General features: G+C 38.7%; 1 protein-coding gene across 1 annotated transcript in view; it reads right to left on the bottom strand.

The window, feature by feature from the left end:
• Positions 1–3,414: 3,414 nt before the first annotated feature.
• Positions 3,415–16,895, bottom strand: part of trabd2b (TraB domain containing 2B) — a 54,504-nt gene continuing 41,023 nt past the window's right edge. The window contains exons 5-7 of the mRNA XM_067514043.1: positions 7,022–7,118; positions 4,741–5,025; positions 3,415–4,228 (exon numbers count right to left, since the gene is read on the bottom strand). Of these exons, the coding sequence (XP_067370144.1) occupies positions 3,994–4,228; positions 4,741–5,025; positions 7,022–7,118 (617 nt within the window). The 3' untranslated portion in view covers positions 3,415–3,993. The remainder of the gene's footprint in view (positions 4,229–4,740; positions 5,026–7,021; positions 7,119–16,895) is intronic.

Genomic DNA, 16,895 nt, shown 5'->3' with positions numbered 1-16,895 from the left:
AAAACAACCAGACAGAACTGACACTGCTCGTGTGTGTTTCAGCATACACAATCAGATTAATAGAGATGACATTATGCTGGTGTGATGTAAAAGTCATCTGACGTGTTACCTGTGTCATAACTGTGTCTAAGTCATCTGTGTGTTATTGATGTGATAAGTGCAAAAGCTGCAGTTCAGAATTCAAAGTCACGCACATTAAAAATGCTCTTACAGCTTCAGCTACCTGTGATCGATGTTCACCTTGGTTCCGGTGACTTTCAGTCTCAGGTATTGATCACGGACGGCGCTGAAATGTGAAACCCCTGCAACATTTGTGTGTATTTTGCAATTGTGTATTTTTCTATGTCCAAGGCCTAGAAAAGCATAACAAATGATCACATGTCTTGCTCATATTTATTCTTCCCCATCTTTTTTGTAACTTGTTGAGATCATCTTAACTCTTTACTCTCTGGGAAAAAATGTTACTTTGATTTTTAATCCTTTTAACCAGAGATAATTTTTAACAACTTCCTCTTTCAGTCAGGTCAGTGGGTCTAAAGCCTGACCCACTGCAGACTTTCTCAGGCCCAGTAAGCCTTAACCTTAGTCCACTGCTTTCTCCCTAAGTGGTCCAGAGCAATGGTAAAGGAGAATCGCGTGTGTGTGTTCGGGTGTCAGAACAGGGGTTGCTAGAGGTGTGTGGAGAAACCAAGGACCTGCCACATTATATGCTTTAACATGACTGGCAAATCCACCACGGTTAAACAAACTTAACCTTCATTTGTGAAACAGTGCAAATCAAAGGGCAAAAAACGACTTGTGCAAGTAATTACCACCGGCAGAGAGCAACAGGGCAAAGGAAGGTTGGAGGGAAAAGAAGTGGGAGGGAAGGGTGAGATGCGGCAGTGGTGTTGGGGATGTGGGGGTGGGGCGGTCAGTGTCAGAGACAGCCAGACGTTAACAAGTTGAATGAAAGGAAATGGGAATCATTTAAGGTGAGGGGCATTTTTAATGAGTTTGCTCCGAAATTGATTTTCCACTGTAATCTTTTATTTATATGCGGCTGGTGGCGTGTCCCCGGCAGAGTGAGGGTCAGCCCTCAGCGCGCCCTGTCAAGGCCCCCACTCCCTCAAACAACACCCCAAAGCCCAGGGAAAATGGTATTCTAGCTAAGGCAAATATTGTCCTGTCTTGGCTTAAGGGGGCGAAAAAGCAGTTTGTTCTAAAAAACTTGCTCTTCACTTTTTTGTTCACCATTCAAGAGGAAGCTGTTTAAGAGAGAGAGCACTCTCTTGACAGATAAGTAAAGATAAGGCTTTAATAACTGACTAATTATTATTGATTGGAAGCATTTAGTTAGATAATCTCAAGAAGTTGTCATTACATATTTGATCCAAATATATAATCAAATCCAAATTTCCAAATTTAGTTTAGTGTACTTAACCAGTTTTACTTTACTTTTAGCATTTGAGTTTGTAGTTCAATCATGTTTTTTCAATCTGCAAATTAAATGTTTTTTATGAGGCTGACTTGTAATATTGGTTCTCTTTTAAAATACCATTGCAGACTTTTATATACTTTTCTGTTTTGTACAGTCAAGTACTGCACTCAGTAAAAGCCTAATAAAAAAATATTAGAAATTATTAAAAATGTTTAGAACTAGTCACAAAAGTAAATTCAACAAGCTATAAAGTTTTTTATATTTTATTGATTTCTTATGCAATCTGGCATTAGATATTTTTTTTGAATTACTCAACCATGCAAACTAAATTGATATAAAATTTTAAAAAAAAATAGTAAATGCAGATCAACACTAAATTAAGTTTTTATTTACTAGATATTCTAAGAGCAAAACTTAAACAATTTAAATATAACAAAAAATATGATGGAAATGGTATTTTCTAAGTCTCGGTGCCAGGGTAATCAGTCATTTTTATATGTGAATTAAGAAATTCAGAAATATTCTTTTTTATGATATGACAATGCTAAAAAAAGTATAAATTTTTAAGCTAGAATTACAATATCAGGGCCAGTGTTCATTAGCTGAAAAGTCTATTTTTTAAAAAAGTAGTTAGGTGAATTAGGCATTTGACATTTTATTCAAAATTTTTTCTAAAAAAAAAATAAGTCAACATTCAAATAAACAGAGTTTCTTTCTCTGTATGCACGTCTTCAGTCTGGAGCTCTGATTATGAGGCTCTGTAATTGGTTTTAAGCTGTTGGTTTGTCACGATGCTGAAATAATAATGTGGCTTTAGCGCCACTTAGTGGTAGAAATCTTAACTGTGGCTGCTGATGCAGAGCTGATGTATTGTAGAAAGAACACCAAGATGCTTGTATTAATTGGATGTGTGGAGAGAGGGATAATTTGACTTAATCCATCAACAGATACATTTATTATGAATAGTGATTTCAATTCTGTGCAGTTTATCTGTAGTACCTCAGAGTGAAGTGTTTTGCACAAAAGCAAAAGGTGATAGATTTTACAAAAATAGGGAGCCTTTATCTTTAACCATAGTGCTCTTCTGTGGCCAGCAGATTAACCTGTGAACAGTTAGATTGTTGTGTATATCAGCATTGCACACAAGATTCTCTTAATAACTAATATTACCCGCCGCAGTGCCAAATAGAAACCTTTATTCAACGTATACTGACCTCCATCAGACCAAGTGTTGATGGAGGTCTTATACTTTTTTTTGTATGTTTGTTTATTTATGTACTTACTTATGTACTTATTTATTTTTGGTGCATGCAGTCTGATAAAGGTCACTCTCATGTTAGTGCTGTTCTGCTTTTAGTTTGCACATCAATATGTTGTTTTAGCTTTAGCCAGCAGATGGCAGATTGACATCAACTGTTGTACAAATGTCTCAACTCTGAGCTAATGCTTAATAAAAACTATTAACTCATAGGTTATGTTTTTGGTATGTAATGCAAGTTACAGTTATAGTTATATGTTACGTTTATTATAATAAATTGTATTTAATATACACAAGAATGTAGACAGTGCACATTTAGATAAATGTATTTGTTTTTTCAGGTAATCAAAGTCTTATTGTTTCACTAAACAAAGCATGACATGTAAAATGTATTATCTGACAACTTGAAATCATTAAATTTAGCACATTTGATGGAGCACTTACCCTTTGGTTAATAAACACTTGGCCTATAAAATAATAAAACTAAATGATTAAATTGATTGCCATATACTTCCTACTTGATCAATTGGTGTAATTCATCAATTATAGTTAATAAATTCTAAACAAAATTGTGTTTAATTTCATAAATGAATGAAACCTTTCGTTTTTACTGGCTCCCTTTCGGAAACCATTAACTTCAAATATCTGTCCACTGGAAAGAAAGTATTCTGGAGACACTTAGTTTTCAGTTTTTATTTTCTTTTTCATTTATTTTTCAAAAAGCAAGAAAATATAATCTCTTTTTTCAGAAATAATAAATATACAACATTTTTTATGAACAAAATGCACAATTTACAAAAGCGAAAACTGAGTGCCCCACATCAGACACAGTACTGTTTGACTGTATACATTTAACTCATTCATCACAGAGTTATAGCTGCTGTTAGTATGTTCTATTCTCATCATTCAGTCTTATTTTTCTGCACAATATTAAAGTTTTCATTAGGTAGAAGTCTCTAACACACAAACTCTTCAGAAGTTCTCAGTCTATGTGTTATTCTATTATAATACTTTCATGAGGTTTGAAGACTTCATTGTTTACAGTCAAAGACAATCCAGTCAGCGGTGGTGTCATGGATGAGAACTTATTGCTCACATTTTGTTTTTGGCAGGCCAGTGCTAAGCCCTGACCCTGTGGTCGAGGCACACAGCAGAGTTGTCCTGCCTCATGACGTCATGTACAGACCTAAATATTTCTTTATCTATTCCAAGCATGTGTTGATAGCCAGTCTTTGTTTCAAAGGTTTATTCCACTGCTCTGATATGGACGCAGTGGTGTCTGAATGTTTGTCTGTGAGATAACGTTGTTTTGTGGTCAGGAGGTTAACAGGATGTGTGATAAGAGCCAGGTTAACAGAGAGGATAAGGTGAGTGTGCTGTGGAGCAAGGCTGGCTGAGCTGAGCTGGGACTCTGGGGAGCAGAGGGTAGTGGACCGGGGTGGCGCTCTGCGCCGTAGGTTTCTATACGCCTGTGCTGATGTTGATGAGTCAGTGGAGGCTCCACTGTGACATAGCCATTGATTATTCGTAGATTAGGTGCTGGGGTAGTGCTGAAGACAATAGGACACAAGAAATCAGGGTTTAGCTTGAGACTATCATTAATCAGTTGATCAAACAGAAATAATCAATCATTTTTTATGAATGATTTCTTTTTTTTACACAGCTTTAATATAAACACAAAAAGATGACCTACTATCTGCTGCTGAAATGTAAAAATTACCTTGTTTTTGTGTTGCTGAAGTATTAAACTGAATATTGTTGGATTAGGAACTATTAGTGGGATGAAGCAGGCAATTTGAAAGTGCCACTTTAAGCATGATGACCTGTGATGAACTTATGAACTAAATCATATAGCCCACCAAAAAGAGTTGCCTACTTAGTCTTTTACTTCTTCTAACATAGAAGAAGTGAAGATGTTTTAAATACATTTGTATTTGTAAAATAACTTAATAAAGGTCTTCATTGTGATATATGTCACTACAGCTTCTTCTAAAGGTGGTAGCAACACTTTAAGTTACTCTGTAAAATCACTACAGTCCAGTGCTTATAAACTGTATCTCACCCATCCCCGATGCGAACCCACAGGTCACTGAAGAGGCGAGGTCTGCCGTGGCCACGGTGAGCTTTGCGAGGCCTTTTGTGCCGTCCAAACTCCTCCAGCTGGCTCAGACTGTCGGGGAGCAGCATGTGAGGCAGCTCCTCCGCTCCGAGGCCAGGGATGTCCTCTGGGCCCTCAAGTTCCAGCTCCATCTCTGGTGAACTAGTTAACCAGCCGGTGGGAGAGGCTGTGCTACTGTCAGGGCTCCCTTCTCTGGATCCTGCTGCAGGCTCTTCACCTGTTTTTTTCCTGGAACAGGGAAAATAGAAATGAAGTCAGTTTATATTCATTAAAAACCCACTCAGTGTTTGGTCAAGCATGTAAATCCCAGGTGTATTGAAATCTTTGACTTATAGATGAAAAACAACCATTTTTGTGTTTCTTTTTCACTTCTAAGATTTTAAACTTGCTGCCAGCAAATGTTATTGTTTGTGGCTTCTGACTACTCTATTGCCTTGCACTTACTTCAACTTCAATCAAAGACAGAATACCACATTGGATCTCTTGCTCTATAAATGCTGCACCGAGTGGCAGAAATACACAGCAAGCAACATTAGAGGAAGTTGTAACTCTTGTGACCATACTGTTACCTAAAGCAGACCACCCAGCTTCTCCTCGAAATCTGCCATACTCCTCTTACTTCCATTACTCATACTTTTTCCACTCTTGTTCTTTTACTGTCATAACGGTTCTCATGAGTTTTTGTAAAGCATCAAAAAGTACCTTCTGTTTGTGTAAAGAAGGTACACTGAAACACACAGTGGAAAGTAAGAAAACACAACATCATTCCCCATGCACATGCCTAGCACTGATATTTTATTACTGAGCACCTATGATGGATTACAGGATGGATCTTATTCTTGATTTCCACTGCTCATTCATAATTTATTCTGCCTCTCGGTTCATCATAATTTGATGGGCTCCGCTTTTATAGGCTTCAAAATCTCCCATCCAGGTCTTGAGTCTTGTTGGCTTGGTCAGAGTGATGATAGTTTCTGGACTGCTTTTAGGCTACTGTGGTGCCAACTCCAGCTCTAGTCTGCTCTGTCTGTCTGTCATATAATCACTCTCTAAATCCTTTTGCCATCTGGGTTGAAACACTTCAGGTCTGAGGCGAGCAGCTTTCCTAGACACCTCTCATTCAGCCACCTTGTGGTGTTTTTCCTCGTCTGTCATATCACCTGGTATCAAGGAGCTCATAGGGTCTTTACGCATGGGTTAGTGTGTGGTGAAGTGGTTGTGTGTGTGTGTGTGTGTGTGTGTGTGCATCAACTGTGTGTTTTCTGACCACAGTAAGTCAGTCCACTTGTCAGCTTTAAAACCAGAACCACTGGCTGAAGACCACAACCCTGCAAACATGGCAGAGAGATAGCAAGGCTATGTTTACAGTTAGATTTCCTAAGCTTGGCTGAATGGATGAATAGAGAGATGGGCATGTTTTTACTTTTTTATTAAGAGATTCCCCTTGCTGTGCCATGTTTTTCCATTTTCACAGTGATTCAATTGGCTGTCGTTACTATTTTCTGGGCCCATGGACAAACCCTCTAGGTGCAGGATGAGCTGCTCTGTGCCAAGGAATGGGGATGCATGTACACAGAATGTTGTTGAAGAGATCCTGCAGCATATTAGCCAAGCTTCTCTGTGAGGTTTGCAACCTTGAGTGTATATAACTGTGCGGCCGCTGCCATTTGGCACTGTGCATCACATTAAAGCATGTTTTAGCGTTGATTGTGGAATTAGTTATATACAATTTTAAAGAGAATAAGATGGGGTTGGACTTGTGCATGGCACAGGTTACATTCTCCCTTCTTTGTCTGTTGGCTTTATTGGAGTATGTCCACATGTTTCTGTAGGCGAGTACCAATATAGACTATTTTAGTCCACATATTACCATAACATCATCACTTTTCTTCTTTCTTTCCGTTCATTATCTTATTCAGGTGTGCATATTCTCATGGTTTAGCCTGTGACTGCTTACCTGCTCAGAACTGAATTTATTCAACACCTATAATTTACTTACACTGAATGTATTTAGCCTCCAAAATACAATAGTATGTCTCACCACTAACAACTTTGCCAGATTCCATGATGTCAAACAATCCATTTTCTAAAGTGCAATCAACCAATCATATACTTTAGCTGTTTTACAATAACATATTTTTGTGTGTTTTGTTGTAACAACAGTGCTTTAATCAAATGACATGGTCTGTCATGTGTTTCTGTAGACTCTTCCATTGTTACTCACTCTGTGACTGGATCTTCATGATCAGAGGGCATGTGGACAATCTCGTAGCCCTCCTGCCTGAGGATGTCCAGCACGCTGTGGTTTCCTAGGAAGTGACCTTTACAGTAGACAAAATTCATGAGAGATTCAAGAGAGGCAGGAAAGGGTCAAAAGCAGATTTTGCAGGACTACAATTTCCCCTCAAAAAAGGTAACGCTGGTATTTTTAGCTAGTTACAACCTGGATTGTGTTTCATTAAAATATTTGAATGGCAAAAACAGCAACTTAGTGTTTCCCAGTGTTTTTCGGTTAAGGAAGACAGCCGAGCAGTCCATCTGCCAACCTCTACAGTTTGACCTACTGATAAGAGGATTTTGGAGAATCTGTATACGATAACAAGGGCTGTTCAAAAGCACTCTTCTTCCCCACTGGACCCACTTGTTGCCCTGTAATGACACCATATTGTCAGCACTCAACCTCCTGTCCCCTCCACCCCTCTCTCTCTTTCTTTCACCTTGTATATGATTCCTTTAGTCTAACATCAAACATGTGGGCCCCAACCCCACACTGATGAAAGCTTTTTTTAAAAATTTCTCCCATCAGCCGATAATCCTGCATGTCACTCAACCCAGCAATAAGTTGGGTTGCTGCCTGACATTACCTGTGTTACACACAGCCTAATAGATGAATTCATATTTGTGCGAACACATATACACAAACCTGCTCATGGAGAAATTTGCGCACACACAGGAATTCAAACACTCACACACCTCAGCTCTCTCCTGTGGCTTATTAACAATACGTTGACAATATTCAATTCTCTTGCTCACTTTTGTCAGGGCCCTCTGCTCCCACTCAGCTCTTCACCCCCTGCCAATTTTATCATTATAATGTTCCTGATCATTCCAGAAAGTCAAAGAAAGAGGCACGCCGTGTTACACTTTCTTGGCAGCCGAGTTCAAAGGCAGTGCTGGGAGAGGCTGCAGAGTGAGAGGAGGCTTCTAACAACAGTGTCGGCAAGATCAGATGGGATTACACAGAGGGAAGAGTGTGAGTTTTTGTCTGGGTGAAGGTGGGTGTATGTATTTGGGTGTGTGTGCGTTCTTGTTTTGTTATACTGATGCAGACTAAATATCCTAACAAGGGCAGAAGTAAGGACATGCTGCTCATCTTTGTTTCTTTTAGGACTTTTTCGAAGCAAAGCTTTTATGAAGGACAATAGTTATAAATAAGAGTCCAAAGCAGATCCTTTGAGAAGATGATTGGAATTTAATGTGAAATTGGTCGATGTATGGCAATGCTTGACTCCCGCTCTAGCGGGTGGAATGCCAGGAAATGTAATACAGGCATTCGTGGTGTCCAGAGGGTAAATTCTACTGATGAGCATGACCTCTGCTCTCCTGTCACCCAGTGGCAGGTCCAGAAATGTTTTGATGAGGGGCCAGATTGGAGCACATACTCAGAGAACAGTAAACGATTTAGAAAGTGAATAAAAGGTGTTGAACTGAAATTTGAAGGCCTGCTTCTAGGAGTAAATAAACAGTATATCAATAATATATTATTCAGATTAAATGTATGTTAATGTTCTCTGATATAAAATAACCAATAATTAAATAAATAATATAATAATTACAGTAAATAAATATTATTTCTAACTCCAAAAATGTAGTAATAATACAACATTCTGTGTAGGGGCATTCTGCCTTGTTGCAGCTGCCAGATGTAGGCAATCAGATGTGTGTGAGTGGGGGCCAGTCACACATTTAATAAAATGGAGATCACTTGAGTGCAGTGAATATGTGTAAAAGATTGTAGTATAGAGACGGGAAGGAAAATCAATATCCTAGCCAAAAACCACATCACCAAGACAAAAGAACACTCCAGTCAACTCAGCAATAAGGTTTTTTTTTGTCCAAAAACAAACAAAAAACTAGTTAGTGTTTAAAAAAAAGGATAACATTCCAAAGGTGGAATGCTTTTTATAGGCACTGTTATGTATAATAAAGTTACTTCTACAATGTACAGACTTAAAAGGATTCACACAAATACCTTCAGTTACTAAGAAAAATTCTTCTCCTCTCTAACATTCCTCCTACTCTTTCTTTCATCCCTTTCTTGTAACACCACACCGAAGTCAAAGTCACCTTATTCAGTGGTTACATGCTGACAGATGCAACCACTCTCAAGTCTGCGTCAAGCAGCTATTTCATTAATTCCTGCAGGCTGGGGGCAGAGAAGAACACCTCCTGTGTTTTCTCAGGGTGTGAGGTCAAGCTGACTTGATTTCCTCTGCACGGCTGTCATGCATAATACACAAAGACAGAGTTATGCTCATATGTGGGTGTGCACATGTTTGTTTGTAGGATGAAATTGTAGTTTTCCTTTACATCCAGCAGACGACCACATGTTTTTAGTTTCTGATACACACCTGCTGTAAATCTGGCAGTCTTTAAACATTCAATCTGCAGAGTGTTCCTCTTAGTACAAACTCCATTTTTTGTTTACAGTTCCCTGCACACACTCCTTAAACAACCTACTGTACACACAAGCAGGAAGGCAGTGCTTTTGTCTGTGACACAAGGCTAAAAAAAAAAGGCACGGCCATAATATAGATAAACACTCATGTATACACACATGCCCTAATACACATAAACACAGTCTTCAGAGTAAAAGCCACCCCTTCTCAAATTATGAAAATTCCCATGTTTTAACTGAAATTGAGGAACTGCACAGTTCTCACGATTTAGCACAATTTGTCAAACAAACAAAAATGTTTTTTTGGAGTTCCTCAAAAACTAATGTTTTGGAAAAATGTATTCTCTAGCTTTTCATCTGATAACAGTTGCATGTGTAGTGTTTGTTTCAGTGTATTTTTGTGGTTCATCCTTATGTGTGGGTGAGGAAAATGGTAGTGTTTTTTCCTACATATGATTGAGGGCGTGTGTGTGTTTGTGGGAGGCTGGACTAGTTTGTTTGTTTATGCAGTGTCCAGACAGTAAACAATGCCATGCTTCTTAAGCAAAGAGTAGACCCAACAATCAGCTTCATTAGGTAATGGTCAGATGACTCCTAATGCCTCCCCTGCTGCATGTTGCACTCAGAGTGGACTGCTCCAATAGTACACTGTAAAACATGCTGCTGCATTGTATAAATTGTTTTTTCTATGATTTAATGCTCAGCAGTAATTGACAACATTTTGTATAAAAACATATGTCTCTTCAAAGATATAATAGGCTATTTTTTTCTGTGTTTTCTGACCAAAGTCATCTGGCAAAAAGAAAGTGATGAGTACTTAAATTACAGATTTATTTAAAGTGTTATGTGAAATGTTTGCTTACTTTTAATTCACCGTTTAATTAAGACACTTTGTTGCCAAAACATAACCACATGCTAGACTCAAGACTTCCCAGTCTCCAGTCGCTAAAGTCACAACCTCACTACATCTTCATCACTTCCATCTCTGAGAAAAACACCCAGCTCAGCGTAATTGAGGCAAGAATTACATTTCTCCAAAAAAATAATTGGCAAAACAAACTTGTATTTAAATGTATTCCATTAAGTAATTACTTTTTTTGGCTTACTCGCCAGCATAAAGGCTTAATGTGTGAGATTTAGTGGCACCTGTTGGTAAGGTTGCAGATTGCAATTGTTGAAATATGCTACACCCCCAACACATCCCTTTCCAAATGTGTGTGGGCCTACAGTGTCTGTCAGGTTCTGTGTTATCACGACCAAAAAGCAACAACATCAGGTGATGAGGTTACATTAAGTATCTATCATGTTTCCCCCCACTAACTATCAGTTTTACCTGGTAAAAAGTATTTTGAAAACAAAAACAATCCTTTAAAACACAGTTGTCCAGTAATAATCCCAATATTTTCAATTTACATCACTTTACATCTCTTTTCAATAACAAGTATGGACATCAAAATGCACTGGCAGTAACAACAGTGCTTGACTGAGTTTGTGATCACTGGAGGATAGCGGCTTCCCTGATAGGGGACCATTTCCTGTGTAAATTTAAGGCTTTTTATAAGCTAAAGAAAATGCATTTATTTTCAGGTGATGATACACTAATGAAGACCTATTTACCAATACTATATTCCTGCTCTGAGGTCCCTCTAACTCCTACATACCGCACCTTTAAATATGCAGTGTGGAATTGATTCAGCTTTCATCATCATCAGCATTTTTAATCTACAAGATGTTCTGTGGCTTAGATTTAGACTATGACAGAAACAATGTAGCTTGTGGTCTTGTGGTTTCAACCATTTATAACTACTTTCACACATCACCCAAAAATCTATTTTCTTGCCACTCTGCTGTCATCACTCTAATAAAGCGGATATGCCTAAAAAATATACCCTTCTAAAAAAGGCAAATGTTTCAGTTGTGGGGATGACCAACCTGATGTTTTGCAGTGGGTACACTACCTTGCAGGGCGTTCTCCTGTGACTCCACGAGAGCAGAGTTAATGACCCAGTTACTCCTCTGTTAATAACCTTTCCATCCTGATTTCCACTCCCAGTAGCAACCTAATGTACTCCACTTCTGCCTCCTCCTGTCTGTGTTTACTCTAGCCAACTCTTGTCTCAGGCCTATCTCTTCATCTGTCTGGTTTTCCAGACTCAATCATGTCTTCTTTAAGCACTGTTGGCCATCTGGGTGTCACTGTGGTTCTGTCTTCCATCTTTTATTTGTTTGCCTTTCTGTCTGTTGCATTAGTGTGTGTTGCAGAGAGCTGTTGCAGAATGTCTTTTAGGTTGCCACCCAGGCTCGACTCCAGCCATGTCAGCACCCCTTTTCGCACACCCATCCTGGTCTGTAGTCCTTGGCCTGTGTTCCTTCTCTTTCCGCCCTTCTTTTTATGTATTCCTCTGGATAATATCCAGAGAAGTTGATAAAAGTGCCAGAAGACAGAGGAAAATGGAAAGACAATGAGCAGTTTGGCATAAATGATTGATCCAAAAATGTTAGAAAAAAAATCACACAGGAAGAGAATTATGATATTTTTCAGTTTTTGTACAAACAAATGTGGTTGCAATTACACTGTTTAAACAATGTATAAACCGATATGCTGTAGTGGTTTTCAAAAAAAAAAATCCCTCATGGCTTGCAAGCAGACCACCTCATATGAAAATTGCACAAACAGCATAAACAGTAACAAAGGAAGTCTGATTACAAGAGGGAGGAGAGAATAAATAGGCAATTTAGGGGTAAATTGAGTGAATGCAAAGAGGAATGAAGACAAAAGGGACAGACATTCAGTGTGGACTAAGGAAGCGAGGTGGAGAGGGAGAGGAAGGATAGATGGAGAGCATGATCACAGGGTGAGAAGGGTTTCATTGGCATACCTCCACCCGGCCAGACTGCATGCTTGGTACTGTTGCTAGATTATGCTCCAAACAAACACAAGCTGTTGCCTCTGAGCCATTTGTACAACAGATGAAAGAGTAACGAGAAGATGAGAGAAAACAGAATAAAAATTATTCACAAGAGAAAAATAGAGACACCTGGTAAACAAGAAGGACAAAAAAAATTTTACCACACAGCTTTATACTTGATATGGGCGTGTTCCCGTCTAGATTTTATTGGAAATGTGTTTCAGTGTTGTTGTCCCTGCTGAGTGAGATGATGGGGGAAGTTCTGCTCATCTCAATGAAAGAAAAAAGCTAACATATAAGGTGTTAAACCACCATGAGCCACCAGAACGCTACCGGAGGAATGAACACAATTTCCCTCAAAGCTAAATAATCTTCATCCTCATGGTGTTGCTGGAGCATGATGCCTAATATGTCCAAGTAGGTCCATGTTCTCCTGTAGGTGTTTGGCTCTGTATTTATTTATTGCTTTTTAAACTAAAATTACAGGAACAAACTAATTACAGCTGGATAGTGTGTTTATTTTAATGTAAACTGCTATCAGATCCCAAGCTTATTACTACCCGGTGGTGTTTTTTCCGTAGGCATTGGGCACATCATTAGCTAACATTTAGGTGGGGTTACAGGTTCTGTTAAAATAGAACCTGTTCAAGACAACACATTAAGCCTCTGGGAGTCCAGATTTTTCTACATTAGGGCTTGTGTTGTGATAAAAAAAAGTATGTTGCAGGAAACATTGTTTTTTTACAATGCATTAAAGCTGTGAGTCAAAAAAGAAATGAGACTTTGGCAGTCGGATAGAAACTTCGATAACATGCCTGTTCTCTCACTTTAAATCCTCCCAACAATTCAGGATAGAGCAGCATGCTCTGTCCACATACCTTCTTATGCTCATAATCTGGACTTTTTACGAGGGGGCTCGCAGGATAAAGTCCAGGTAATCTCCAGACTGTCTGACAATTGCATTCTCACATGCACTAAGTTAAGTACACTAGTGCTCAACTGTAGGGCTTAGTGTACAATTTAGACCTGTTGTTTTAAAATACATTTATTTCATGGTAAATATGCCACTGTTATCATTTAACCACAAATGTGCTGGGTCAAAGGGGGAAATCTCTCTCTGACTTATCCTTTGCAGCACTACCACTCTGTCTTTAAACAACATATGAGTAATGCAACAAAGATTTTAATAAGCTCAGCATCCCTGCGCCTTGCTGTGCTGTTCCATTTACAGTTTTAAAGACCCGGAATCCCTCTATAAATCACACAGCAGCCTTTGGATTAACAAAGAAACAACTATCTACGGCGCTTCAGAAATAGTTGAACCATTGCCTTGAAAACAGAACACCACTGTTATATAATGTGTAAATCTAAAAAGGCATGATGGTAAATTCCCCGTTTCTGCCCAAGTCTGGGTTTGTGGGAAGGGAATAATGGCAATGTGTAGTGTTTCCCCACAGTGATTGTCCATCTTTCTCCCTGTACCATACTGAGGTATTTCGAGTGATCTGGTGGATGTTTTATTGGGTTTTTTTGTCTCTCACCTTATTCTTTTACCAACAGTTACAACCAACAATTTCCTCTCCCGTTTAGCTGCAAATTGCACATTTTCATTGGAGTTGTAGAATAATAATACATTTCCTTCAATTAGATTTGCTTATGGACGTATCCCATTGTTTATGCATTTTAAAGGAACATATATTTGTACGTGTTAATGTGATGTGTGTTGCTGCAGTACACTGATATGCTGCCCAGCAGGCTTGAGCTCAGTGATACGTATGTAGGTGTGTATGCAATTGTATATGTGCATGCTTGTGTGTAAATGTGACATTAGAAGTGTGTGTTTATGTGGGTGTGTCCATGTTTGTGGTGGCAGGAACTAATGTTTCACAGCAGTTGTTTCCCCAGGACCCAGAGGCCAACTGGTTTTCATTCTTGTGATTACGATACAATTTACTATGATCCCAAAAAGTGAATGTTTGCATTCTTGGGTCTGTATAGCTGTCTGCATAGTTTCTAATTTGTTCATTTTTAATGCTCAAAAAATCAAAGCAAGCCAAAATGAAGCATCCATGTGTTTATAAAATGTACTGTAACAATAAGCATATTGGATATAAATAAGCTATGAGATGTTCTTTCAGTTTCTAATGAACTGTGTAACAATGAACAAGTTAATGAGCTGAACCGATTTAATAAGAGTGATGAATCCAACCAGTGTAGTTAAGCATTGCCATAAGACAATTCATGTGCAAACTCACAAAGTTAAATTAGCTAACATTAAACTTTCAACTTGAGATTCAACTTTGAACATTAGAAACAAATTTTCCATACTAGCTGGTCAAACTATTCCAATTCTTTTGGAGTAAGGTTTAATGGAACTATAATGTTAGGCCTACCTTTTTAAAACTCAATTTCATATACTTGTTCGCAATGAAACATGGGTTTATGTAATGAAGTTAAGTGCATAAATTGGCAAAATACAGTAGTACAGTGTTGTAGAGTGTATAAAAAAGTTCTACTAAAATAATGAAAACTACATTACTAAAAAAGTTTGCATCCCTATTGATAATCCCTACTGAGAAAAAAAAATCTCAGTAGATGCCAGTAGCAACAACAGCAGCTTCAAATCAAAATAATACAATTTGGGGAAAAACTTATTTGTGCAATACTGCATCGACATACTTGTCATTTACTGTATATCATCATTGCTGTGTCTTGTTGTGATTTTAACATGAACCTCTTCAAGTGTTGCCATGGGCTCTATTTTTTACGGTGAATTTCACTTCCACTGACAAACGAGACTTGACATTAAAAAAAGTTTTCCTGTCTTAAAGTGTATAAGAATTGTGGTAAACTGTACCTACTGTATCTGCCACCTTGTTTCATTCTACACCTAGGACACCTAAAATGTAAAAATACCCCAAAATGTCGGATCAACAGCTAAAAGACAGCTTAGCTTTATGGCTGAAATTGGCAGACGTGATTTTCCCTCTGTCTCCTCACAGCCTATGCTTCTGTTCCTGTGTACCATTGTGGTCACTGCTGTTCACTATCAGTATTATGTAATGAGGACAATCACAGGCACCCACTGTAGTGTGACGTAGTGTGGTTCGCAAGGCCAAGTGAACGCATCACTGTTTCCTTTTCAACGGACTGACTGTGCACCACCAGATGATAGCAGTAAAGGGGAAGGCATGCTGAAGACATGTTGTACACACGTTAGCTCCTTGCTTTGTTGCTATTGTAAACAGATGCAAGCATCACTGTATTTTTTTCCATCACTCACTCAGCAAAATATGCATTCTCTATCACCCTGTCCCCAAATCCCACAGAAAAAAATTTAAACAAAGCAAAAAAACCTGGAGTGCCGCTGTGGTGTGCTTCTGCAGAATTTCATTTGCCAGGTCTCTGGCTGCCACTGCCCCATTCTTATTGAAAACATCCAGTGGAATTTCCTGATGCTGCCACAGCCTAGACACCACTTCACATGCATACACACTTCCACGTGTGTTTGTGTATGTTTAAGACACAAAGTCATATGATCTGCAGAGATATTTATCGCCAAAACAAGTAGTTACTGTCATAAATACACATGTAGCATTGTTTGTTTTGACGTTTGAGCCCCTTTGGATATGTTTGCTGAAAGCTGATTTTCGTACATATGTTCTGCTGAGCAGGCCTATAATAGCCCATTGTGCTGACAGAGAAGGACCATGTGTTTTGCAGTCACTTGTGGTGTTGTGGTGTTGAAGTGAGAGCCTGTTTGGCATATATGTCACTTTGTCTCTGTAGATCTTCCTTGCTTGCTTTTTTCCTCAGCCCTTTTCCTGATCTGTCTGTGTGTCTCACTCGCCTGCACTCCAGTCTCCTGCTGCTTAGCTCTAATTCCGTCTTTCGACCTGTCTCTCTGTCTTGCTTGGTAGTTGATCTGTTTTAAGCTGCTAAGTGCAATTGGTGTGTTGCTGCCCTACTGTAATTCAAAGTCCCTACATAAAAATTAAACTGTTGAAAATATGTCCTGAAATACTGACTGAAATATTAGTACATTTTAGGGTGACTCAAGCTGATTGAAGTGCTGCTGTGGAACAACTATATAGTAAAAACCTTGCCCAACAGCAGGCTCCAGTCAGAAGGTAATTCTGCTCAGTCAGTCACTTTTATACTGCCTAGTGTGATTCAATTAGGCCTGCTGGAGTTCTTTTTTCTTCTGTAATTTGTATTTATTACCTGTTGGTGAAAGTGAAGAAAATAAAGAATGTCTGTTACCAACATCTGTGAGCATGCACGAAACTGCTTTAGCAAGTACAAAAGTATACATTTTGCAAATAAAAGTACATGCTACAGGAAGGTGTAGGTGTTCAGTAAGGGAAAAGGGGGAGGCTGGGACATAAGGTGCTGAGCCGAACAGAGATGGATTTCCCAATCCACTTTATACACACGTTGTATATTTTAATTACCCAATGAAAAAACTCATGGATTGGACTGTGACATCAGTAGTTCTTGAGGGTCTTGAC

Source organism: Channa argus, chromosome 8 (assembly GCF_033026475.1).
Source record: "Channa argus isolate prfri chromosome 8, Channa argus male v1.0, whole genome shotgun sequence".
NCBI lineage: Eukaryota > Metazoa > Chordata > Actinopteri > Anabantiformes > Channidae > Channa > Channa argus.
The sequence above is the reverse complement of the archived record's forward strand: the minus strand, read 5'-3'. Positions and strand labels throughout refer to the sequence as shown.